Source organism: Chionomys nivalis, chromosome 6 (assembly GCF_950005125.1).
Source record: "Chionomys nivalis chromosome 6, mChiNiv1.1, whole genome shotgun sequence".
NCBI lineage: Eukaryota > Metazoa > Chordata > Mammalia > Rodentia > Cricetidae > Chionomys > Chionomys nivalis.
In genome coordinates this window covers 41365060-41391843 of record NC_080091.1, presented here as the reverse complement: position 1 = coordinate 41391843, position 26784 = coordinate 41365060, and the positions used below count along the sequence as shown (strand labels likewise).

Below are 26784 nucleotides of genomic sequence, written 5' to 3'. Positions count from 1 at the left end.
CAAAGAGAACACAGCTCCCAGGGGGCAGTGTCCTCTGTGAGGTAGGAAATGCAGTGGAGTGAAGCCACCTGGCTCTTACAGGAGCTCAGCTGACCCATGGCTCTGTTCCAGAGTTCTGGAATGACACTAAACTCAGTTAACCTGAAGGCGAGCCTGAAGGGGAGCGACTCCATTGGCCAGGCTCCTTCTGCCCACTCTCCCGGGGGCCTCCTGGACTTTGAATTAGTTCTTCTAATTGTGGACTTTTTTTTTTCTGTCTCTCTAGTCTGGAAAGTGCACTTTTCCTTAGTGAGGAAGAAAGATCATTCTTCCGCCGAGAGGGCCATTTCTCAGATGAGGATGCTCGGCGGCTCCTGAGCAGAACATCTGGCACAGATGTGTGCACCACATGCAGCCTGGGTAGGTGCGGGGAGTATGTGGCACCTCTGTTTTCTCTGTGAGCTGGGGAGGCATAAAGACTGTTCTGAGTCAGATTAACCTGGAGTCTTCCCAGGGCAGATTCCTGGAAGAGCAGGAACTTCTCTGAAGGGTGTGGTCCAAATGCTTTGCCACTGGGTGGAGTCCAGTGGTCTGGTTACGGCTACACGTGATGGTTGCACTCTGCCCTGCTAGCGCCGGGTTCATGTGCCCAAGAGATCTGGGTGCCTTAGTCCCAAGAGAGCTGGGTGCTGGTTGGATGCCTCTGGCTCTTTCTAAGCTCCCTAGGGGTTCTCTCCTCCCTTTCCAACTACACCACCTCTCTCGGGACATCCTCAAAGAAGCAGTGAAAGTCCACCAGGGAGCAGGAAAAGAAAGGCAAGCCAAGAATGTGCCCTCAGGGCTGGGTGCAGGCAACCCAGAAGGCAGTCCTGAGGCCCTAGCTGCAGAGGAAACCTATCTCCACTGTCATCAGGCACCAGATGACACACCTGAACTCTTAGTTTCTGAGGGTAGGACAGCCTGGGGACCCCATTGTGATCTGACCAGCACCCTTACCAGTACATGGGGTTGGATCCTCTGCCAGTGCCCGTCAGATTCATTTTACCCAGCTCTAGACAGAACTGGCTCCAAGGTTGTTGAATCCCAGGATCAGAACTACCAAAGGCAATGCAATTCCTCTCCGCTAGACAAGCCTCAAAGTTTTGTCTGATGTTATAACTTCCTGGTTTTTATGTGTTTTCTTCAGATCTTTTCCTTATTTGGTTGCTATAGCAATCCAGCAGGCACTTAGTGCCAACCCAAGGAGGTAGGAATGAGGCGCCAGTGCCACCTGGGTAAAGAGTAATCAGCAGAGGGGAGACCCAGCTCAGTTTGTTCCACAGCTGTCTGTGCCCCTCTTGTCACGGAGCTGACAAGGATCACAGGCATCCTCAGTAGGATGTGTGGGGATGGAGACACCAGGGCTAGACATGTGCTCCATCATTGCCTGGAGACATCTGAGAACATGGATTCTCGGGCCCTGGCCATCGTAGGCGCTAGTGACTGGAGAGCTTGCATTCACCTGGCTGCATGAGGCAGGACGCAGGGTGCAGGCGGAGGAGTGACTGCTTCTCTTTTCCCTTTCCTAGACTTGTTAGAAGAAGCTGAGGGTGAGCATCTGGAGCAAAGAGGTAGGTATCACCCTGTGGTTCCTCCACTCATGGCTGAGTCTCAGGTACCAGGTGTGAACACAGGGCAGAGGCAGCAGTATGGGGGCACCACGGGCACTCACCACCAATGCCATGCCTCTGCAGGATGTGGGGTGTGTGGGATGGGTGCCCTGGAGCTCCTCTGTTGCACCTGTGGAAACCTTGGGGACCCAGATCTCTTCCTGTAGATGCATGGCCTCATCAGGACCTCCCAAGAAGGCTGGGCATCCCTCTCACCTTGTTCCAGCCCATGCTGCTGTGGGTTCCTTTTCAAGACCAGATGCAATCACCCAGATTTTCCACTGAGGGCCCATTGGTTAGGGGTTGAAGAGAAGGTCCCCCACAACTTAACCTTAGAGGTCCCTCCCTCTTGGGGCCCATTCCGGAATGCCCTTCCCATCGCTCCGCTGCAGCCATCTTTTTCCCTAGAGGGTCGAAACAGGGGATCTAGAATTGTGAGCCCCTCAGGGTCCTGGGATTTTCCCAAGCAATGGACCCATCTAAAATTAAGTGGGATTCAAACAAGAGGGCCAGGAGGAGGCTGGTGCTGATGGGATGAGCAGCTCTCTCCTGGGTAGTCTGTCCTCTGCCCAGGATAACCAATCCAATAGCCTCAGGTCTGTTCTAAGGCTTTTCAGAATAGTAAAGAGATAGATTTAAATAAAAATTTTAGATAGTGGTCTCAGGCTGGCCTCAAACACACTATGTAGCAAAAGAGAAACTTGAACACCTTTTCTTCCTCCTGCTTCCCAAGTGCTGGAACCATAAGTGTGCACTACCATGCCTGACTTCAGATTATGTGAACATATTTTTAGAAAAGATTTATTTATTTTTAATTTTTTTGTGTCTAAGTGTGTGTTTGCGTGTGTGTATACACAAGACATGTTTTCCTGGTGCCTATGGAGAACAGAAAAGGGCATTGGACTCCCTACTGTAACTGGAATTAAAGATGGCTATGAGATGCCATGTGTGCAGGGAACGAAGCCTCTGGAGGAGCCACAGGTGCTCTTAACTACGGAGTCGTCTCTCCAGCCCATGTTTTGAGCATATTTTAACTTTCAAACTTGAGAGCAAAGAGGCTCTTTTATCCCAGTGGAGGAGCTCCAGGGCCTTTGTTCATTCATTTCCTTCCAAACAACTCTGTGTTAAGCTTGTGTTTTCCCAGGAGAAAACAAGTGTCTGCTCTGCCCCATGGAGGGGTGTGACTTTGGATCTGAGCCCATCTGAGGCCAAGGTCCTGCTAGCAGATGGTGGTAGATTGTGCTCAATGGCCAATCTGTGACCCTTCCCTGGGGTCATTCCCCAAGGAGACTGTCCCTTTCTCGCTCTCTTTTTTTGTTTGTTTGTTTTGATTTTTCAAGACAGGGTTTTTCTGTGTAGTTTTGGCTGTCTTGGAACTCACTCTGTAGATCAGGATAGCCTTGAACTCAGAGACCAGTCTGTCTCTGCCTCCTGAGTGCTGGGAGCAAAGGTGTGTGCCACCACCACCTGGTTGACTGAGTGGTACAGCTGAGGCCAGTGACCACAGCATCCCTGTCCTCATTGTCATTGGTTTTGTCTACCTTCTCCTGTGTGTGTGTGTGTGTGTGTGTGTGTATTGTTGAGTATTGAACCCAGGCCACATGCATTGTGGATACACTGTTTGTCACTGAGCTATGACCCCTACAGCCTGGTTAACTTTGCCTATTTTATGTGGCAGCCTTTGAGCCCATGCTGATTAGTTGTGCCAATGGCTGTCAGGGATTTCATGGCTTCTAGAGTCTGAGGAATCTGCAGAATCACACACCTGTGACTGACTCTTGTTGTGGGCCAGGTGTTTAGGTAGCTTTCCATTCTTTCTAAAGAAAAACCGTCTACAATTCACCCCTGTGCTCTGACGAGCAGGGCCTCTGAAAACTCTGCTGGCCAAGAGCAGGTCAAAGAGAGGGGCCTGCTGGGTAGGAAAGCTGACAAGAGCCATCAGGACTGACCCTGATTCAGCCTCCAGTGCTGTGGAATCCGGGTGGGACAGTGTCATCCAGAATCTTCAACTAGAGGAATGGAATAGTGGGTGGGGCAGAGAAGGAGGATATCACACAGGTCAAGTTAGGACTCGGGTTTAAGACTAATCCAACTGCACCTTCTGTGACTTCTAGAAATGACTCTGCCTCGCCTGAACCCAGAACCACATGAGACGCTGCACATGGTAAAGGACATTCTAGAACGGTGCAAGACTTTCCCCGACCACCCTGAAGATCCAATAGCCTGGAGCCTGGGAGCAGTGTCCAGCAGAGTGAGTTCAGCAGACAGTGAGGAGCCCCACTTCTGCCTGGATCCTGAAGATGACTGGACAGACCCTGAGCCTTTGGACTCACTGCTGCAGGTCCTGAACGCCCCTGGTTACGAAGCCCACTTCCGGGGCTTGTATGACATCTCACTTCCCTGGCTGAGCACTGTCCTCTGCGGCTTTGACGATGAAGAGGAGTTGGCCGGACGCTTGGCACAGGCCCGAGGAGTTGCCAAGAAAGTCAATTTGGGCATGGCCTTGGCCAGGCTCTGCCTGCTGCTGGGGCGACTGTGTGCCCGGAAACTGAAGCTATCCCAGGCCCGGGTGTACTTTGAAGAAGCCCTGGGAGCTCTAGAGGGCAGTTTTGGGGACCTCTCTCTGGTGGCAGCAGTGTATACCAGCCTGGCTACCGTGTACCTAAAGCAGAAGAACGGGGAGAAGTGTTTACAGGTGGCACCCAAAGCCGCAGCCCTTCTCCTCGGGACACCAGGCCACGCGTGTAACACAGACGCTGAGCTCCTAAAGTACGCACTGCGCAGGGCCATCTGTGGCCTCAGCCCGCAGGCCGAAGCCCGGGCCTGCTTCCTGCTAGCCAGGTACTACACCCACCTCAAGCAGCCTGAGGAGGCACTGCCCTACCTGGAGAGACTGCTTCGCCTCAACAGGGATGTGGGGACCCCACAGGCCTCATGGCCTGAGGACTGTTACCTGCTTCTGGCAGACATCTATGGCCGGAAGTGCCTGCCCCACCTGGCACTGAGCTGCATCAGGGTGTCCTCACTGTGGACTAGGTGCTCATTGGCCGGCTCCTTGAGGAGCGTGGACCTGGTACTCCAGAATGCTCCTGGGCCAAACAGCCAAAGGAGGGCAAGCCACCACCTTCCCTCTCAGATTGCTTACTACCTCAGGCAGGCATTGGCCTCTCTCACTCCAGGCATAGGACAGGCACTGTGTGGACCTCTATATGCCAGTCTAGCTCAGCTGTACAGCCACCATCAGCAGCACAGCCAGGCCATTGCCTTCATGTCTCAGGCTGCAGAAGCTGACACGGCAGCTGGGATCCACGCTGTCGTGGACCGCTTGGTGGCACTTGCCTGGCTGCACATGCTTTGTGGGAAGAGCGTAATAGCCATGGACATCCTGAAATCCATTTCAGATGCAGCCGTGGCCAACAAGGCCCAGGAGTGTGTGATGACCAACATGGTAGCCATGGCTCTAAAGAGGACGGGCAGGACCCGACAGGCTGCTGAGGGCTACTTCCGAGCTCTGCACATGGCCTACAGCCAGGGTCACCTGCAGAGTCAGGCAGTAGTCCTGGCTAACTTTGGGGCCCTGTGCCTGCAAGCTGGTGCCCGCAGCTTGGCACAACACTACCTGCGGGAAGCTGTGGGGCTCTTCTCCCAGCTGCCCAGTGGTGTGTGTGGCCGGGACTTCACCCAGGTTCTCCTGTGGTTGGGCCAACTGTGCACCCGCCGGGCCCTCTCCCAACAGGCCAAGTGCTACTACGAGTGGGCCTTTCTGGTGGCTGTGGAAATGGACCATCTGGAGAGTAAGTACCACCCTTGTCCCCTCTCCACACCTCCTGGGGTCTGCGTGTCGTACCCTGGGGTGGGAGGCAGAGGACAGGGGCTATTTGTCCTCCAGGTAGTAGAAGCCTGGAGATGTTCGCCACCATCTTTGATGCAGCCTCTTCCCTTGCTGGGCTAGGTATAATGACATGGGGAGTGAGCCAAAAGTACCTTGCTCTAAGGACTCCACACCCCTGCCCCAGTGCCGGAATAGAGGTTACCTTAGACAGAACACTGAGCTAACACAAGCCTGGGGTTCTGTGAACCAGACCTCCAGAAACGTTGTCTGCACCCCTGAACACCTCCCATGGCCTCTTCCTAGAAGTCATCAGAACCTTAAAACAGATCAAATTCACCCACAGGAACCTTGTACAGGTGTGATCCCAGCCCCATCACAAGTGAGACCATGTTGTTCTTGCTGGGGTCTGGAGCTGAACAGAAAACTGATGGCTGGGTAAGAACAGCCATGGAGAGGGCGATCCATGTGCTCACAGGCAGCTCTACTCCGGCCTGTGGCTGGCTGATATTTCTTTGGTCTGAGACTGGAGGATTGAGGACAGGCTAGCCAAGCAGGGAGTGCTGGGTAAGGCACCTAGAACAGGGTGACTGAACCCATGCACTTAGCAGTATTGGATGGGAAGCCTTGGCTGGGGTGCTAAGCATGGACCAGGAACCCTAGCCTGTGGTTTGCCCCTTTACTAAGAGGACTGGAGAGCCATCAAGTGCAACTGAACACCCGCTATGACTGTGGGGAAGACAGAATAGGTGAATCTGCCTGGATTCTGTTCCCAGCAGAGACCTAACCCACACTTGAGGTCTCATGGACACAGTTGTGTGGAGGGAGCCAAGGAGGGAAGCAGGGTCCAATAGGTAAGGAATTGGCAGGACAGATTCTGGCATGAAAGGGATTCTGGGAAGTCTCAGGTTACATCCTCCCTCTGTGGACCAGACTTCCACGGCCTCAGCAACATGGCCACAGAGTCACCAGCCCATCCCTGCCAGGCCTCCCCAGATACCTCAAACTCAGACAGCAGCAGCAGAGGACCTAGTGTATGTGTCCCTCCTCTCCTAGGAGGCTGAGGGATAACGCCGGGGCCGCAGGCCAGGTCATCAGTGAGTCAGTGTTGGTGCAGTGTGTCTTTCTGGAAAGTGTTCTGGTGTGTTGATGGGCAGTGGTTCACGGCAGTCTGTCCTTTCCACGAGACTGTCAGCAGTGTGCACCCTCTCTTCTGGGTTTAGAAATTTGCAGCCTCTTTTTCTTGGTCAGGCTGGCGAAAGGTTTGATTCTGTCGATGTTTTCAAAGCATCAGACTGGCTTTGCGAGTTTCCTCCACCGCTGGCCTGCTCTCACCAGCATCACATCTGCTACGTATTAGTTCAGTAAGGTGGGAGTTGAGGTTTGAGGTTTTTCCTCCTCCCTCCCCCTCCTCCCTTCTCTCCTCCCTGTCTCCCTGTACCTCTTCTTTCCTTTCCCTTCCTCCCTTCTCACCTTCACCTTCTCCCCACTTCTCCCCCTCCCTCCCACCTCCATCAAAGCATTCACAGCTATCAGTTTCCCCCAGCTCTGCTTTTCAACATCCATTATTCTATATTATTATTATTATTATTATTTTGTATGGGTGTTTTGTTTCATATATATCTGTGTAGCACATGTGTGCCTGGTACCCCAAAGGGTATCAGGTGCCCTGGCACTAGAGTTACAGGTGGTTGTGAGGCACCATATGGATGCTAGGAATCAGCCCAGGGCTTCTGCAAGAGAAACCAATGCTCTTGACCATTGAGCCATGTTGCCAACCCAATCATCCCTTAAACTTCTATGCTTCTGTTTCCCTATGTCTCTTCCTTTAATCTCTGGCTATTCAGACATGGGCAGATTACTTTCGTATATCTGTGAATTCACCAAATTTTCTGATGTTATTGATTTGTTTGTCTGTCTGTTCAGCAGGACTGGGAACCATCCTAGGGCCCCACGCATGCTAGACCAATGTCTGTAACCTTTCTGTATTCCCAGACTTCTTTTGCTTTTACTAAAGATGAGGTCTCACTAAATTGCCCAGCCTGGCCCTGGACTTCTTCTGTAGTTCAGTTTTGTTGCTGTGCAGCTGAAGAATACCTTCCTTATGACTTCCATCCTTTTGCATTTACTGAAGCTTGGCTAGTGTGTTTCTTTAGAGACTGCTTCATGAGCCCTTAAGAAGCCCTTGAGGTCAGGCTGATTTTATGGCTTAAGCCTTCTGCCTGAGTGTTGATTTCCGGGTTGTCTTCACTGTTGGGGATGCCACATGGCTCCCAGCCCCTCCCTGGCTTTGGGATAGCCCAGCGAGCCATGGCTTGGAGCCTGGCCTCCTGAATGAAGCACAGGCTTATGGGTGCCTGGGCTAGGCTAAATCCATTATTCTATGTGGCAGGCTCCAGGCAGGATGCTGGCTGAGAACTGTCCATGTGTCCATTTGTATTGAGCTGCTATTTCCCTGATCTCTAGGCCAGGATGCAGGTGGGAAGAGTGTGGTGAGATAGACACAAAAGGTGTGGACCAAGGCAAGCACCTGGACAGGTCCCTTCCCTGGATTGGCTGGAATAGCCAGCACTATCTGCCGGCTTCCCTGGTATGTCAACTAATGGGAACATCGTGGTAGGCTATTCTACAGAGCCTGGCTCTGGGCTCAGTATCCCCATTTTTGAGGACCTGACTCATGGAAGAGGCAGTCATACACTGGAACCTTCAACCCCTCCATACACGGGCCCTGGGGTGCCTCCAAGGGGATGGAGCCAGGAGAGTGACATCCTGTCTCTGTCCCCGCCCAGGTCAGTTACAGGCTGTGCAAAAGCTATGCCACTTCTACAGCAAGGTCATGCCCAACGAGGTGCGATGTGTCATCTACCATGAGTTCCAGCTGGCGCTGGCGCGCAGGACAGCTGACAAGGTGCTGGAGGGTCAGCTCCTGGAGGCAATCAGCCAGCTCTACCTGTCTCTGGGCACCGAGCGGTAAGAGCACCAGTGCAGGGACACAGAAGGCCTGGGGGAGCTCCCCTGCCAGGAACCAGCCACATCCCAACCCCTCAGGGCTGGTATCATTCCACTCATGACATCTGAGTCCCAGCATAGGCTTCTCTGGTGAGGGACTAATCCTCCTACCCACCTGTCCCCATTTTCTCAGTTACACAAGGGTCCCCACTACAGGCATTTCGAAGCCACCCATGCTATGGTTGCCGCTGTGAGCTGACCTCCACTCGCCTCCTGGTCTTTAGTTGTCATTCTGAGGCCAGGGCAGCTGGGTGTCATTCACCTGCCAGACATATGGTGGTGGCCACATGTTCTTCAGGCTTCTCACCATAGAGGGCAGAGCCAACTTCCCTGGAGCTGGATCTCAGGGTCATGTTTAAGGTGTGACCAACACTGAAGTTCTGGGTAGCCTGAAAGCTGACAAAATCCTCAACAGACACCTCCTCTAAGGCAGGGACACTGAAGGAGGGAAGAGCCTGAGATGAAACAGGAGATGCTCCTGTCTCAACATAGAACTCACAGCAGGAGCAGCGGGCTAGCAGCCTAGAGCAAGCCTTCTGGAGTATGTCTCTGGACTGCTGTCCATCTCCCTGGAAGCTTGTTGGAGGTGCTCAGCCCAGGCCAGGCCTCGGGTCAGAAACTCAGAACAGGGACAGTGACTGCTGAGAGTCGTCCTCTGTGCTACTGCTGTGTGTACAGTTTGAGAAACCCAGCCTAAGATGTGAATTCTGCCCTATGCCAATGTCTCCCTAGTATCCAGAAAAGACAGAGGCTGTGTCTTAGTTAGGGTTTGTTTATTTTTATTTTATTTTGCATTGGTGTTTTGCCATGGGTGTCAGGCCTCTTGGAACTGGAGTTACAGTTGTGAGCTGCCATGTGGGTGCTGGGAATTGAACCCGGGTCCTCTGGAAGAGCAGTTAGTGCTCTTAACCTCTGAGTCATCTCTCCGGCCTCTAAAACACCATGACTACAAGCAACTTGAAGGGGAGAGGGTTTATTTTCATTTATACTTCCATATCATAGCCCCTCACTGAGAAAATCAGGGCAAGAACTCAAAACAGGGCAGGAAGCTGGAGGCAGGAGCTGATGCAGAGGCCATGGAAGGTGCTGCTTACTTGCCTTCTCCTAGAGTCAGAACCACCAGCCCAGGGATGGCCCCACCCGCCATGGGCTGGGCCCTCACACATCAGTCGTCAATCAAGAAAGCACGCTGCTGGCTTGCTCAGAGGCTAGCCTGGTGGGGACATACTCTCAAATGAGATTCCTGTTTCCTAATGACTCTAGCTTGTGTCAGGTTGCTATAAAACTAGCCATTACAGACTGGATTCAGCCTGTGGGGGTTGTAGATCATATAGGGTTACTTACACAAAGCTGCCTGTCTTCCCTCTGAAGAATTCCCCTTGTCTTTCCATGCTGTGTTGGGGTGCCTAGGGCAGGACAGGATGCTGCCCACAGAGGATCCCCTCAGGTCCTGACCTTCCAGACCATTCTGGAGGCAGATTCTATTCTGATGCCTGTGTCTGACCCCAGGGCCTACAAGTCTGCTCTGGATTACACCAAACGGAGCCTGGGGATTTTCATTGACCTGCAGCAGAAGGAGAAGGAGGCGCGTGCCTGGCTGCAGGCCGGCAAGATCTACTATATCCTGCGCCAGAATGAGCTGGTAGACTTGTACATCCAGGTGCGCTCAGGGCCATCAGGGTGCACTGGCTTGCTCTCTCACCACCCACCCCACCTAACTACTACTCATCTACCCCCAACCACCCATCTACCCACCTCACCCATCATCTACCCATCTAACTACCCATCTTACCCATCATCTACCCACCTAACTACCCATCTCACCCACCATCTACCCACCTAACTACCTACCTCACCCATCATCTACCCACCTAACTACCCATCTCACCCACCATCTACCCACCTAACTACCCATCTCACCCACCATCTACCCACCTAACTACCCATCTCACCCACCATCTACCCACCTAACTACCCACTCACCTACCCATTTACCTGTCCACCAACTCACCCATCCACTTGTCTACTCATCCACCTACCCATCCACCAATCAATCATATATCCACCCATCTACCCTCTCAACCAACCCATTTACTCACTCACCCATTCATCCATCTCCCTGTCCCTCACTCCTTTGCCCACCCATCCACCTGTCTACCCATCTGTTCACTCATCTGTCCATCTACTGTCCATCTGCTCATCCTTCACTGTTGAGTACCTACGGGATCCCAGGGGCCTGCCTCCCACTCTGGCTCCCTCAGTCTCCTTCAATGCCCAGACTATCTGACAACCATCTGAGCTCCCTGGGCAGAGGGCGGGCTCCTCACAGTACCCATCTTTTGTTAGTACATAGCAGGTGCTCAGTGTATATAAGGATGCTGTGTCCACGCTGCACAGAAGGACTTGCTTCAGCAGCTCATGGTCCATTTACTTCAAAACATGTTTATCATAGAAGCTGTGATGCTTCCCAAACACAGTGTACAGATGTACAGATAAGGAGCACAGGAGCAGCACTGTGCACTGAGGATCTAGGATCAAGGAAGGAGCCCAGGCCTCAGAGGGTCCATGGGCTGTGGCAGGCAGCTGCATGGAGAGGGCCGGCTGAGCCTGAGCTTTGAGTCAGGGTGGTGAGCTAGCGCCACCTGCTGGAAGAGAATATTAAGGTCCAACCTAAAAGCTAGAGAGTGGGTAGATTTAGTCTCTCATCACTGAGCAGTTTGTTGGGCGTCTACTATGCACCAGGCATTGCAGGAATCCCTGGACACAGCAGGGAAGCCGCAGCCTTAGGCCCTGTCTTGTGGCACTGATGGGCGAGAAGGTGGGCATGGATGGGTTAGGAAGAAGCAGGATGTGGTGGCAGCCATAGGCAATGTAGGGGCAGGGAGTTGTGATTCCAACATGGTGGGCAGGCCAGAGTCCAGGTCTCAGTTGTTCCATGCTCACCTGGGCAGCCCACACCTGCTGGACTCTTGGGCTGCAGCTGGACCCACACTTCCTGGCTCTCAGGTCCTGAAGCTTGCTCTTCTCAGAGCCACAAACGCACAGAGACTGAAAGACTGGTGCCTCCAAGTGTGAGGCCGCCCATCTCGGAGGCATGACCACCCCAGGTGGTACTATCTCCAGAGAACTTCTGGTCTTTACAGGTGGCACAGAACGCAGCCCTGTGTACTGGGGACCCCAAGCTGGGGCTGGAACTGTTTGAGGCAGCTGGGGACATCTTCTTCAATGGCACCTGGGAGCGGGAAAAAGCTGTATCTTTCTACCGGGTGAGTGGCCACCATAAGCAAGTAATGTGTGCTTCACATGGGTACCTCTAGGTGGGCACAGGTGTGGCTGGCGTAGGCTTCCCACCAGGTAGCTAGCTTTCCTAGAGAGATCTTTGAGTCCTCTGTAAAGCACAGTATATGCCTCATGCTTGCACACAAATATCTAAAGCAGCCCTGGGTGAGAAATTTTGTCACCTTGCAGATGAGGAAGCTGGGCTTCGAGAGGGACATAGGTATGTGTAAAAGGCCACATAGGGTGCCAGAGAAGACATGGCTTCTCCTCTGTCCTCATGACTCATAGTGTACAGCTGACTCTGAGTTCACATGTCATGCATTTTAGTAAAATACTTGATTGTCCCACTTAAGCCCTGTCTCCTGGGCAGAGAGGCGCAGGCTGTGCTGAGGTGTAGTTGATTAGTGACATCCCAGCCTGGGGTGTCAGGACAGAACTATCCATGAAAAGACCACACAGTGGGGGATGGTGGCAGTTCCTTGTACACATGTGGGCCCAGGAGGTATTGCCTGGTGGGCGCTGCAGAAGCCTAATCTCAATATGTGGACAGGACCAGGCGCTGCCCCTGGCTGTGACCGTAGGGGACCAAGAGGCAGAGCTGCGCCTGTGCAACAAGCTGGTGGCCCTTCTGTCTGCACTGGAGGCACCCCAGGAGGGCCTGGAGTTCGCCCATGAGGCTCTAGGACTCAGCATCACCCTAGGTGAGTCCCCAGCCCCGTGCTCTGCTCTGCGCTCCATCCTACTAGGTCTCCAGTCCCAGGACCGCGAGCAGAGCAGACATTGCTCAGCGTCTCCCATCTCCTGCACAGGCTGGCTGAGGCCCACAGCAGCTCTGCTGAGCTGGCAGGACCTAGCCGGGTCGAGCACAGAGCAGGCAGGGATGTAAGGGCAAGAGAGCTCTGAGGCTTTCCCTGCTGCTTTCTCTTGCTGCACCAAATGCTGGCCAGCTGCCTTCCACACAGGTGGACTTGTATATGCTGTCCTCTCCCATGTCCCTCCCCCTCTCCTGTCCTCACCTATCTGCAGCCTGTTGCTTAGTGCTAGGCTTCCTTCTCCCCAAAACTGAGTCACTGGCTGGGAGTACCTGTGCTCCTCCCGGGAGGGAGCCCTGAGTGGGGCCCAGGCCTGCAGGAGGAATGCAACTGAACTCAGAGCACTGAGTACGGGCTCCATGAACTGGCACTCGAGCCCACCCACGCAGGTTCCCTGTCAGCAAGGCTAAGCCTGGGGCTCTAAGCATGGCTCCCTAAAGTACCAGACTGGGCTGAGCATATAAGGCAGCAGCCACAGCCAGTTTTTGAGCCCTGTGCCTGAGAATGCATAGATCACAGACGGGCCTAACTGAAGGCACCCCCCACACAGGAAGCTCCATGTAGACACAAAAGGGGGCATGTGAGCCTGCAGCTTTGCCAGATATGGAAACAGAAAGGGAACCACTGTCATTAGCTCACTTTACAGCTGACAAAATGAGTCCAGGGACAGGGAAGACGTGGCTAGAGCAGCCTGGTTCAAGGCTGTGAATGTCCACAGCTGCCGTGATCTGCTGCTGCATTTACACGCATGCTCCCCCACCCCCCGACTGGCTCATGCCATGCCTGCCCCACTGGGCAGTGTCCTCACCCCTGCACCTCCACCTGTATCCCCAGGTGACCGCCTGAATGAGCGCGTGGCCTACCACCGGCTGGCCACCCTGCACCACCGGCTGGGCCACGGAGAGCTGGCTGAGCACTTCTTCCTCAAGGCTCTGTCACTCTGCAACTCACCCCTGGAATTCGACGAGGAGACCCTGTACTATGTGAAGGTGTACCTGGTGCTGGGTGACATCATCTTCTATGACCTGAAGGTGGGCAAGAAGGGGTTCTGCCTGGGGTCGAGACCTTGCTCTCCTGAGTGTGAGGTCTGCACTTACAGTCATGACCACCCAGCAATGGCCTCACATCCTCAGGGAGCAAGCCCCTGTTGTGAGAAACCAGCAAGGTCAGCACACAGGGCTAGTTTCTTGTGCTGGTCAGGCTTGGCCCTCTCAGGTAACAAGTAAAAGACACAGGGTTACCATATACCAGCAGTGGAAAAGGAGTTAGGGTGCCTCCTGGATGTGGTGACTCCCCCGAAAGAACATAAAGGGACAAGGACATTTATGATCATTGGCCCCTGAGACTCACATTGCAGAATGCAGCCCACATCCTGCTGCCTCTTCCAGGAAGCCCAGTTGGAGTGCCGGCCTTTCCCCACAAGTCCTTATTGAATTCTGTGGCATTTTCAGTCCTCAACATCTGCCTCACTGTGAAGGAAATTGAGATTCCAGAGGGAGTATACCGATCATAGGCTCCCTTTCTGAGTCTTAGCTAGTCACAGCTCCAGGTCCATGTGTGAATCTGAGCTGCCACACACATGTGCAGACACACATGCTTCAACTCTTCTTCCCACTTAGCTGGGTGCCCTTTCCTCCAGAGCTTCTCTTCCCCCTGAGATACAGTACCCCCGTGCTTCCTCCTGTCCCAGCGATAGCCAGGGAGGAGTGGGCCATGTATAGAGCCCAGGGTGAGGAGTGCCCACCACCGTACATGGCCCACTCTGCTCTGTTCTCGGGTTCTGGCTCTGTGGGGCTGGTGCAAGAGGAGATATTGGTAGATTGTGGACTTTTTTGCCAACCAAGGGGACTGTTACAAATGCTGAACAAGGGGAGGCAGACTGGGTGGGGTCTCAGAAAGCCCCTCAGTTCACTCTTTTGGAGACCTCCAAAAGAAGTTAGGGTGGTGGAAGACTCCTGTGGGGTGGATCCAGAGGGAGTTTGCATCCTATTGGGATGCTGAGTTTGAGGCAACGATGCTCTTGATCTGGGAGAGCGTTGCATCACACCTCATCTTAGTTCCCAGGGAAATGGGCCACTTGTACAAACACTCTGGGGCCAGGAAGCCCCCAGAGTCAGGGAGGCTCTGAAGTCCCAGGGGACCCATCTTCTCCAAGGAAGGTATCATACAACCCTCTTGAATGACTAGGGGCGAGGCACAGTAAGATCCAGGCAGCCAGGAGGCTCAGGAGAGAAGCAGAAGCCATGACAAGTCAAGGCCAGAGGTTCTGGAATCCTGGAGGAAGGAGGGAGCTTCAGAAAAGAGGCACAGATGTGTGCACAAGGTGGACCTGAGGGGCAGCCATAAAGCTGTTCCTGGTCTCCTGGATTGCTGGGGTAGGATAGACCTGCTGCTGCTCTGAGCTAGCCCCCAAGCTGGTGTGCTTTTTGCTGGGACAGTTTTTTTTTAAAAAAAATGATGTTCAAAGACAAGGACCAGAAAACTCTAGAGGCTAAGTTGTGACTGCAATGGGAAAAGATGGGATGCACTCATAGTAACCTGATATGGCCTATGGGTCAACCATTTTGGATGGGTGTACCCTGGTGTAGTATAGCCCTTGGGGGTTGCTCCAGGTATCCTCCCCACTCACTGCCCCCCACCCCATGGCAGCCAGTCAGCTAAATCCCAGTCAAACACATCTACCCGCAGGACCCCTTTGATGCAGCTGGGTACTACCAGCTGGCACTGGCAGCGGCTGTGGACCTGGGCCACAAGAAAGCTCAGCTGAAGATTTACACACGCTTGGCCACCATCTACCACCACTTCCTCATGGACCGGGAGATGTCCCTCTTCTTCTACCAAAAAGCAAGGACCTTTGCCTCAGAACTGAACCTCCGCAGGACCAACCTGGTACCCCAGCGCTTCTGTGGCCTGGCATCCTGGCTGGCCCCTGGCTACTCATCCTGACAACCTGAGAAAGACTTGTACAAGGGGACTTTATTTTTCGGGTGTGGGTGACTTATTTGGGGGGTGGGGGTGCTGAAGAAAGGACCAAACAGTAGTAAATATCTTTCAGCAACTGCGGTATCTTCAATGTGTGTGGTATGTGTCCCAGTGGGTGCAGGCTCTACCCCCCTCCCAGCTCCCTGACCCACTTTTCTGGACCCACTCTGCGGCCTGTGCCCACCTTGTCTCCAGTGAGGACTGAGCCCAGCAGGTGTTTTCAAGGCCTCTTGCTGGCTCTCTCATGGTGTGGCCTTTGCTAGTCACTTACCTCAGTCCTCTGTTCCCTTGTCTATAAGAAGGTAAGGTCGTGATTGTTCCTCGGCAGGGCCTAAGGTGGCCTTGTCTCCCTCTCTTCTCACTCATGGATCTGACACAAGCTTGCGTCTTTCATCCTTCCAAGTTAAGGGCATGATGACCCCTATTGACAGTGGGAGATATAGGGGACCCAGATTATCCATGTCACAGCAGGTAGGAACTGAATCTCAGAGCCAAGTACAGTGACCGCTCTGCCTGCCTACAGGGACATGGACCCTTAGACCTCAAGAGCAGCTTGCGAGCCTCACCACCTCTGGTGATGTCAGGAGAGCCATAGGCCATAGGAGGACGATTCTCCCTGCTCAGTGTCCCTTGGTCCAAGGCTTCTCTGGCCTACAGAGTGCTGCCATTTTCTGCCTGAGAATGACCTCATGGCCACCCTTCCTGCCATTGCCTGCTCCCCTCTGGCCTCTGCTGTCACCTAGTCCCTGAGACCTGGTGTCCCTCGAGTCTCTAGCCCAGGCAAGGTGCTTCAGACAGTTTCTTTACTAAGCATGGACACCAGGGCACGGGAAGTTTGGGAGTGGTCAGAAACGCTCCAAGCCCTTCCATTGCTTCCGGTGGTGTTGACAGTGTCACTGTCCTGCAGCCCCCCTGTATCCCACAACACTATACTCTCCCTCAAATCTCTCTTTAAGACGAACACTGCAGGCAGGAACTGGGGTGTCCACTCTGAACAACTTTGCAGAAAACCAAGGAGAATTATCCACTTTTCAAAGGCTGAAACAGATGATCCTCCCTGTCTCCCCACCAGGGAGCAGCAGAGAACTTTCCAGAATCAGTTCCTCCCCCACCCAAGCCCTTTACCAGTTGTGGACAGTCCCATTCCCGGGTGGGCTGGGCCACAGGGGGAGAGGAGGTAGCCTTCCTGAAGATGAAAGGTAATGGTGACCCACTCTGGCCTCAGCCAGAGTCGTGGTAAATAAGGCCACTTGGCTGAGGTCATACCCTGCCTGCTGTTCAGCAAGGAATTGTCCACAGCCTGGGGGTCCTCAGTTGCCAGCTGTCTCTCTTTGAGCCCAGGTTGGTCAGCCCTGAAACAAAGTGGCTGCCTTGGGGCTGAGGTAAGACTTGGGTAGCAGCATGCCCAGGAGATTTAGGGTGTTCCCTGAGCTGGCCCTCCACAGGCCTGTTTCCTGTTATGATGCTCATGATCCCAGGATGCCCCAACAGCCATACCATGATACACCAAGGCTGAGTGACACTGGCCACTGTCCTGACCTCTCAGACCCTTTGTCTCATCATCTGCAAACAAAGAAGCCCAGCTTTGAGTTTCTGTGCATGATGAAGGAGACAACACGGACCCAGAGCAGCCTGCAGAATCTCTGCCCAGGCAGGAGTGGAGGATGGAAGCTGGGGTGCTCAGGCTCCACCTAGGCCTGATGCACCCCTCAGCATGGGTCTAGGATATCCTGTGGCCTGAGGAAGGCTGCAGCAGCCAGCAGGCCCATTGCCCATGGTTCAGACTTAGATGGAGCCTAGTGTCTGTTAAGTCTATCCAGCCACCTTCCTTCACACACGGCCTGACTTTGAGGCCATGGGGCTATGTCCACTCTCTTGGGAGCATGGCCACTCTCTGCACCAGCTTTGTTCAAGGGCAGAAAGATGCAGGCATTGAGGAATCCAAGAAGGCATGAGGGCAGGATCACCAGGACCCCCTGTGTGAATGGACCAGAGCTTCGGGTTGCTTTGCTGTGCAAAGTGGCCTTCCCCACCCACTGTGGCATCTCTGCAGAGCCAGTCCTCCTGACCAGACTCAGGTTGACAGCCTCTGTGTCCTAGGGAGGCAGGAATTCTAGGCTGATATCTGTAGAGAGCAGGGGCATTGGCTCTTGGAGATCGAGGATGCCTCTATGACCCTGTCAGCAGGGTGAGAGCATCTCTTTGGGGACTCATCAACCTGGGAGTGGGGACTTCCAGATATGTCTGAGGACAGACACAGGCTCACCCTAGGAGGAGGGCAGTGGGTGTGGATTTCTCACCCATGTTTCCCTGTTCCCAGAACCTCCATAGCTCCCTCTCAGGAGGCTGGGAAAAGGACCGCTAAGTAATGAACTCACACTAGATGGCCACTTCTAGACCAGAGGCCAGGATAAAGGCTCCACCAAGCGGTCATCATTCAGTAATGACTAGGCACACCCATTCCCAGCATGGCCTGTATTGGGGCCAAGTGAGGCTGCACTAGCCCTGATCTCAACGGTTCACTCTGGAGGTAAGGATTCCCTTCCCCCATAGGGCATGAGGATCAGGGGCTCTGTGGGAACAGCTAGGGCAAGCACTGGAGGGAGAGGACTCAGTTCCACCTTGTCTTTCAGCCATCACAACAATGCAGCCACCTGAGCTGAGTCCTACCACTGCCAGCAGGGGGCATCAGAGAAAACCACTTAAACCAAAGCATGCAGTCATCCCCACCTCCCAGAAATGCCACCTCGGGGACCATGGCATCAGCACATAGGCCTTTGGGGTACAGCAACATCCAGTCCACATAGCTCTGAGCAAGTCAACCTCCCCTAAGTCCTGGTCCATCTCAGGAGCTCTGAGGCCCATCTCAGACATGATCATAGGAACCATGTGAGGGTATGAATCTCGATGACTGTGTCACTTGTATTTTACTGCTTTTGCTTCAACAGAGGTCACCACATGTGGAAAACATTCTACCCACCATTCATGCTCCCTGCGAGCAGCTCACACTCATGGGCTTATGGGCTCCTGCTTACCCCATACGACCCCATGCAGATAGGTCCTTCACAAGCTTTCCCTGCCATGCACCCCTCTTGTTGTTTAGTCTCTCCTCCCTGAACACCCCAAGAGCCGCAATCATAGGAGGCTGTGTGATCCCATCCCCCTGGCACTTTCCTCTCACTGAGATGTCACGGTTGGGTCTCAGGTACTGCCTGTGATGACCAGCTTAGGCTGGCTCAGAAGAGCACAATTCTTGCAGAGCAGTGGAGGTCAGGAGGCTCCCAGAGGCAGGAGGTTGAGTTGAAAGTCCCAACCTTCTGGAGAACTGGCAGGAAATGACGCTAAGCCTCCAGGGAGGCTGTTTGGAGGATTTTCTCCACGGGGCTGTCTTCTTCCCTGAAGTCCGGCGGCTGCTCTCCAGGCCATAGGTCTGGGGTACATGAACGTGATCTATATTTTCTGAGAGGCTTAGAAGAGCCACCTAGGTTGGATTTCTGCCAGAGCAGAGCCCGCAGACTGCTTGTGTCAACTATGGTGACTATTGAACTTTTCTAAATTCCAGCCTCAAACTTCTGAGGTGGGTAGCTGGAGGCACTGCACTGTGGGGTTGAGGGGTGTCCCAGAGATGGTGGTGAACAGGCCCCGGGAGCTGAGGCTAGCAGGGAGGTGGCTGGGAAGGGCAGAACACCCCAGCCCAGCTCCTGTGTCACGTGCTTAGCAAACCTGAGCAGCAGGGAGTGCAGAGAACACCAGCTCTGGGGACTCCAGTTACTTCTGCTGACTGTGTCATTCCAGTCCACATTCCTCCAGTCACACCAGTGTTCAGTGTGCGGGGAGTGGGGGTGTCTCCCTGTTCCTCACTCCAGCAAGGACACAGAAAGCCAGTCAAGGCCACCTAGGAGTCTGCCTTGCTCCAAAAGCACAGATTTGATAAGGATCATGTTTGCAAGGTTTTTGTTGTTACTCCAGGGTCACTCTGGCTCTCTGACGGGGTGACTCCAAGCAGAGAGGTAGAAGGAGGAAGTTATGTCAGGAATCCGGAAGTGGGGCAGGGTAGAAGCAGAGGAGCTAGGGTGTCAAAAGTTTGTCTGCAAGGTGAGGGGTGGGCTGCGGATCATAGTGGGGGATGGGGCAAGGCTTGGAGGGGTCACTCCCCTTGCAGAAGTCCTAGGGTCCTACAGGTCCCAGGCACAGGCAATGTCTGAAAACAGATTTCCCTTTGGTCGATGTTTCAAGGCATCCCCTCTCTCTTCACCCCTGCACCTTGAGCTTCTGCATGTCCACCATTCCACATAGCCAGGATCCACAGAGTCATGGGAGTGCCACTGTGCCCCCTGTGTGTCCCCAGGGTCTTTTCCCCTAATCTGACATTTCCACGGAGGGACTGCTCTGGCCCTAAGTACTGCAGTACTCTTGTGAGTGGCTGGGTGGATTCCTCAGCTCCCTCCTCTGGGACTTCAGAAAGACCCGAGGAGCAATACTTCACTGGGTGGTTCTGAGGACCCAGTCAAGCAGGGTTGCTTGCAACCGGCAGCTCCCAGATCACCCACAAAGGTACCAGATCCCTGCCTGATGGAATGGGGCCAACGTGGATGAGGTCAGGATCAGAGTACATATTGAGACCCAAATAGATCAGACAAGGGAACCCAAAAGTTTCCTCTCAGGTCCTTTCTGTGAGTCACCGGCTCAGATGATTGGTGCAGAAGGGAGGGACAAATTAATTCTGTCCAAGAAGTTATCTGGCACACTCCTATAATCCCTCCTCTGGGCAAGCCCAACTCTAATGTCCCATCTTCTGCACAGCCTGCTCTGGCTCTGGCAGTCAGGGATTCACACACACACACACAAACATACACACAGTTAAAGTGTTTCCGACTTCTTTAGTTCTGTGCCGTCAGCCTCCTCAGTCCTTTCTATAGAGGACACTGAGACTGGGCAAGAGTGAGGAATCTCCAGTCACATAGCTGCAGTTGCCCAGCCTACGCTAAACTTCCCACACCAGAGGGGCCAGCCCACCGCTTCTCACCAGCAGCCAGTCAGGACTGGAGTCCTGGGCTGCCCCTTAGAGACTCCCCAAGTTCTGATGCCCAAGCTTCGTACAGGCTCCTCTGCCCCTGCAGATCCTATAAGCTGGATCACCCCAATGGTTGACCTGAGCTGCTCAGGCTCCCCGGACAACTTACTGCTATCTATCCAAGGTTGTCAATAAGAACAGGTATGTGGGGCGGGGCGGTTCCCTTCCGCCTCAGTACTCCCCTCTGTTGCCCTTCCCCACCTAGGCCTGCTTCTTTTCTCTGTTTAAGTACTCACACTGATATACTGTATGGGAAGCCTATCTTGCTTATTGTGGCCGTTGTGACCCGGCTCTGTGGTCGACATGGCTGACAGACAACAGGCCCTGGCTTCTGTCTGTCTGTGGGGCAATGCCAAGGTGCAGTAGACAAGGCTTTCTGTGTCCCATACCCTTCACCCTCTAGGCCTGCTCCGGCTGTAAGTACCTCTCCCTAAGACCCCTTGCCTTAGGGTTCAGGATTTGGATCTCTGCCCTTTAGCCCCATAACCAGGGTTTTCCATTTTGAATCTTGTTGCCAGGATCAATTACTTCTGATCAGTCATGAACACTTGCCACTCTCTCTCCATGACACACAGGCAGGAGGAGATCCCCATCCTCCATAAGGCTTCCCACACAGTCACAAGCTCTCCAGGCTGGCCAGCCAACACACCCTTGACTACCTCTGAAATGACCAGACACTCTGTCTGTGACCAGGTGGGTCACCTTCCTTTCTGACCCTTTGGTTACTCGGCTGTGAGATCCCAGTCTGTGAACAGAATTGTGTTCCAAGAGTATACGGTGCTCTCTGGGGGCTCCAGACAGGCCAGGCCTAGGACCACTGTGTGTCACTGTGTAGCAGGACAGGGAGCGGTTCCCAGTCTGGTCACACAGCCCAGTTTTAGGGCCAAGTTCCTGATCTAGAGTAGAGCAGAGTGACTGAAGTGCTGCGCCGTGTGGAAGACATGATGCCTTCCGTGCAGACGGACAACAGGACAGAGGGCAGTAGACGTCTACCTGGGCCCTGAGCCACAGAAGAAGTTGAAGTTCAGTGAGGACTTAAAACGTATTAGACATTTAGAAGTTTCCCACCTCCCTGGCCGTCCCAGCTCCTCGGTGCTGTTCACACGGCCCCAGGACTCAGGATGTGATTGAGGGAGCCAGGGGCGAATGGGTAGAGGCAGAAGTGGGCAGGGGAGTCCAGACTGCGCCAGTAACTCCTGGCTGACAATGCGTCTCAGGGCGTGCCTGCGGAGTGGGCTGCAAGGAGGGATTGATCAACCCTGCCAGATGGGAGGGTTTGGAGCGTGAGCAAAGGCTGGCCAGGGGTCACTGAGGGAGGATGAGAGTCGCGCTGACGGAGTAGCGGGACTTTCTCTGGCTTTCTGTCCTCTATCCCTGCCCATGGCCTGAGTGTGTCTGTCCAGCACCATGAATAGGAGTAGAGAGATGAAATGGCAGGTGCTCCCATTCAAGACAGCATTCCAATGGTGACGATCAAGACGGCTCCGGCAGGAAGCAAATAGACTGTGAGGAATGGGGGGCACAAGATTGTCTGTTCACTGACTGGAGACACCCCCTCCTCATTTGCTGTAGCCAGGGAGCTGCCTCCCTGTTGTTCTCTTGCTGAGCTCAGCCTGGGACAGCCCTGGGCTGGGCTGGGCTGGATAAACACCAGGCAAGCTTCCCCTGTCCTTCCCCCACGGTTCTAGTTCCAGCCATGGACCATGGCCTCAGGCTCTGCTGCCTGAGCCCCTTAGCTCTGGGGCACACAGCTCCCCACTCAGGTGTTCATGTCCTCTGCCCACCAGGTGTCAGCCGCACAGACTCCACTGCCCGTCTATCTTTGTCATCCCTGAGATAGCTTCCACCTTCAAATCAGGACCACTTTGACTTTTTATCTTGAAGTAGTTGTAGATTTGCAAAACAGTTTAGACAGGTCCTGCATCCTTTCTCCCAGCATCCCTCAAGATCACAGGCTATGTACCCTGGTACAGTAGGGACACCAGGGTGGCGGCCTTGCACTACTGCCTGTGACTCCATGTTATCACGTTTCAGTAGATTCCTGTGCCCGCCACAGCTAAGAGACACATCTGGCAGCCACATGCCTGCAGCCTCCCTGGCAGACTTCTTGCTGTTACCACCATTTCAAGCTATGCAATGAGATGACATGCATGCTTCTCTCACTGAATCCTTGCATCCATCGCAGGCTTTGTGGGGACCAGTGATGCTCTTCTTCCCGTTGACGACAGCGTGATCTGTGGCCCGCTGGGGACAGACCATAGCTGCTTCAGCATTAGTTTGGCACAATTGGCAAGTCTTCGGCAGTTGTAATGAACGCGCTGTGGGTCACCCTGTCCCAGCTGTCATGCGGACAAGTCTCTCGATCGAATGGCTGGGATTCAGCAAACAGGTTGAGAAGCCTGCGAACCATTCTCCGCCATGGCAGCACCACTTTAGGTTCTCTGAAAGGATTTTGTTTGTGATTGTGATGTGCATACATGTTTGCACGTGTGTTGGCATGTGTGTAAATGTACACATGTACATGTGTGTATGCATGTGAGCGTGCAGGCGTGTGGAGGTCAGAAGTTGCTGTCAAGTGTCTTCTTTAGTCACTCTGTTTACTGAGTCAGAGCCTTTTACCTGGATCCAGGACTTGCTGATTGGGCTGGTCTCTCCAGCCAGCTTGCTCCAGGCACTAGCTGCCCCCACCCCCATCTCCATATCAGGAGCACTGGGACTGCAGGTAGACACCTTGCCTCTCTGGTCTTTTATGTGGGCGCTGGGGCTCCACCCTGCAGCCCTCACACTTATACAACAAGCACTTTACCCACCGGATCATCTCCCAGACGTTCCTGGGAGGGTTTTGACAAAATGAGAAGAAAAAGAAAACTGGTCCTTGCTTTCGGGTAACATTAGATGTAATCTTTTGCTCCTTGTATCTCTAGCTCTGAATCATCCAACTTCTAGAAAATAAAAATACATTTTGCACTATATATTTTGCAATCAGAAAGAAGCAATTCTCTAAAAAGCATGTGATAAGACATGCAGATTCTCAAGGAATCAAGTTTTTTTGTTTTATTTTTATTGTTTTTTTATTGCATTATACATTTGCTCTACTCCTCTCCCTTCCTCCCCTCTCCCTGTCTACTCTCTCCAATGACTCCCACGCTCTCAATTTACTCAGGAGATCTTGTCTCTTTCTCCTTCCTATTTGGATCTATGTATGTCTCTCTTAGGGTCCTTTTTGTTGTCTAGGTTCACTGAGGTTGTGGATCATAGGCTGGTTTTCTTTACTTTATGTCTAAAAGTCACTTATGAATGAGTATATATTATATTGTCTTTCTGGGTCTGGGTTTCCTCACTCATTATGGTTTTTTCCTAGATCCATCCATTTGCCTGCAAATTTCAAGTACTAAGTCCTCCATTGTGTAAACATATCACATATTCTTTATCCATTCTTTGGTTGAGGGGCATCTAGGTTGTTTCCAGGTTCTCGCTATTACAAATAATGCTGTTATAAACATAGTTGAGCACATGTTCTTGTGGTATGACTGAGAATCCTTTGGGTATACACCCAAAAGTGGTATTACGGTAGGTTGTTTAAGAAATTGCCATACTGATTTCCAAAGCAACTGTACAAGTTTGCACTCCCACCAGCAATGTAGGAGTGGTCCTCTTACCCCATATCCTCTCCAGCATAAGGTGACATCAGTGTTTTTGATCTTGACCATTCTTACAGGTGTAGGATGGAATCTCAGAGCTGTTTTGATTTGCATTTCTCTGATGGCTAAGGATGTTGAGCATTTCCTTAGGTGTCTTTCAGGCGTTTGAGATTCATTTGCTAAGAGTTCTCCGTTTAGGTCTGTACCCCACTTTTTATTGGATTATTTGTTCTTTTGATGACCAATTTCTTGAGTTCTTTGTATATTTTGGAGATCAGTCCTCTGTCCCATGTGGGGTTGGTGAAGATCTTTTCCCATTCTGTAGGCTGCTGTTTTGTCTTGTTGACTAGGTCCTTTGCTTTACAGAAGCTTCTCAGTTTCAGGAGGTCCGATTTATTAACTGTTGTTCTCAGTGTCCATGATATTGGGGAAATCAAGCTTTTTAAGACAAAGACTTTGTAGGTCTGTCAGTCAATCCACAAATACACACATCATCATGAAGGACCCCTTCCTTGACCTTTTCTGTTGGACTCTTTCCCTATTCCCTTCCAAGATAAACTGTCCCCTTTCCTAGTCCCCCACTGGATACAAAACCTCCTTCCTCCTTTTGCAGGGACTAACACTGCCCAAGAGAGCAGCTCTATCCCTGAGGAAGGATGATGTCATCACAAAGGTATTTCCTGAGCACCTAGGGACAGCTGGGGGAGCCTGTGTCCCTGAGATGACTTGGATGGAGATGGAAAGCCCTATCCTGTCCTCCACTCCTGGGAGGCTGACTTCATCTCCACTGCACAGGCGAGGTGCTAACAGCTTGGATGGTGGCATCACTTGCTTTAATGCTCAGTCTGGTGGTGACATGGCTGAGATTTGGAGGTGGTCTGTGGGCCCAGGTGTAAGACACTTTGCAAAGTTGACAACTCTGAATGTAGACCAGAAAACATGCCCCTGTTTACCCTGGGTGTTTACAGTGGTGCTCGATAAATGTTCTCCAGGGAACTTATATTGTCTGACTCTGTTAACAGTGTCCTGCCCAAGACAGGGAGATTCTGGGGATCATGGCAGAAGGGGCCAGGGCCAGGTATGTGAGGTCCATGAAACCAGAGCAGACAGTAGTTAGCACGCTGAGCCCTGAGACCCTCACCCTCCAAGCCGTGTGATTTGTGTGTCGTGTCAGGTCATCTCAGCATCTTGGATTCCCCACCTGCACAGGTGGGGTCGGCTTCTAGGCACCGCCCGAGCTGCTCAGCTGTATGATCAACCAGAAGGCAGGTTTCTTCTACACACTCAATGACTTGAGACCCTCCCGCCCACTGTCTCTCTGAACAGGAGCCCTGGAGTGTGTGTGTATGGGGTAGGTTTGCTCTCTGGGCCACTCAGACATCTATGTGTCCTATCACACAGTACCCATGACTGACCCACTCTGCATCTCCATGGAGACAGCCGGTGTGTACCGTGATTCTCCCAACCGAGGAAAAGTGCCTGCTGTGGAGAGAGCCCAGAAGCCACAGCAGAGCTGCAGGCCTAGCTGTCTTTCTCGTGGATCTGTGAGGTGATCACCATCGTGTGACTGAAAGTCTGCTTGGGGCCAGAGTTGCTCTGTCTGCCACAGCCAACTTCAGTTCAGCTACTGTGCGAGTGGCACAACGAGGCACCAATGCCTGGAGTCCCTGCTGCCCGTCCTTCCCACCATATCCCAGCTGACAGAGTCCCCGCTGTCCCAAGGGCCAAGAGACCTGGTAGCCAGTGTTGGGTTCCTCCCAATTTGATGGGGTCACATGTGTGTCACATAGGAAGCCCTCTTCTTTAGCCCTCCACTGTCACCACACACACACACACACACACACACACACGCACACACAGCACTCAGAGCAACAGGGAATAAGGCCAGTGTACACAACAGTTTCCAGATGCCACGGTGAGAGGAGCCTGCATTCAGCACTCACACCCCAGCTCACCTGCGTTCATCCCTCTCAGGGGCCACCACTCTGCCTGCCACACAAGGGGCTCAGCCTTGACTGTTCCGTGTGGGCCAGACAAGCCGCAGAGCAGTTCACCAGGGGTGGGAACATGCCATCGGAGGGAGGGTTGCAAATACGAACAAGTAAAACAAAGATTCCCTGATGGGGGACTATGGTGGCTAGAACAGTGTACTGGTCGTACTTGGCCTGACTTTTTCAGGGGAGCCCAGGACCATGTGGGTCCAGAGGTAATGCCTGTCTCATTTAAGGAGTCACTACCAAGTCCAAAAACATGAAGATGGAGAAGAATCCCAAGTCATGGCAGTGAAGACGGTGCCATGGAAGAGCAAAGGCCCTGGAGCTAGGAACAGCACAGATTCCTGGAGGACTCTCATGGAGCCAGGAAGTAGAGAACTAGATCCTGGGGAGCCATAGCAGACACAGAGAGAGGGGACGGACTTGAGTTAAGGTTCCCAGAAGGCTTCAGGCTTGTCCAGAGCATGAGCCAGTCATGGGGACCTTAGTCTAGGCTTGTGGGAAGGAGATGCCTCAAAGATGAAGTCACTTGCTGC

At 53.1% G+C, this 26784-nt stretch overlaps 1 protein-coding gene across 2 annotated transcripts in view; it reads left to right on the top strand.

Annotated features, from left to right (window-relative positions):
* Sh3tc1 (SH3 domain and tetratricopeptide repeats 1) overlaps positions 1-15606 on the top strand; it is a 38060-nt gene extending 22454 nt beyond the window's left edge. For both annotated transcript variants that reach the window (XM_057771900.1, XM_057771898.1), the window contains exons 10-18: positions 266-399; positions 1548-1589; positions 3743-5422; positions 8247-8427; positions 9976-10126; positions 11610-11732; positions 12296-12446; positions 13392-13588; positions 15246-15606. In XM_057771900.1, coding sequence (XP_057627883.1) covers positions 266-399; positions 1548-1589; positions 3743-5422; positions 8247-8427; positions 9976-10126; positions 11610-11732; positions 12296-12446; positions 13392-13588; positions 15246-15503 — 2917 coding nt within the window. In that variant the 3' untranslated portion in view covers positions 15504-15606. The remainder of the gene's footprint in view (positions 1-265; positions 400-1547; positions 1590-3742; positions 5423-8246; positions 8428-9975; positions 10127-11609; positions 11733-12295; positions 12447-13391; positions 13589-15245) is intronic.
* The last annotated feature ends 11178 nt before the right edge of the window (positions 15607-26784 follow it).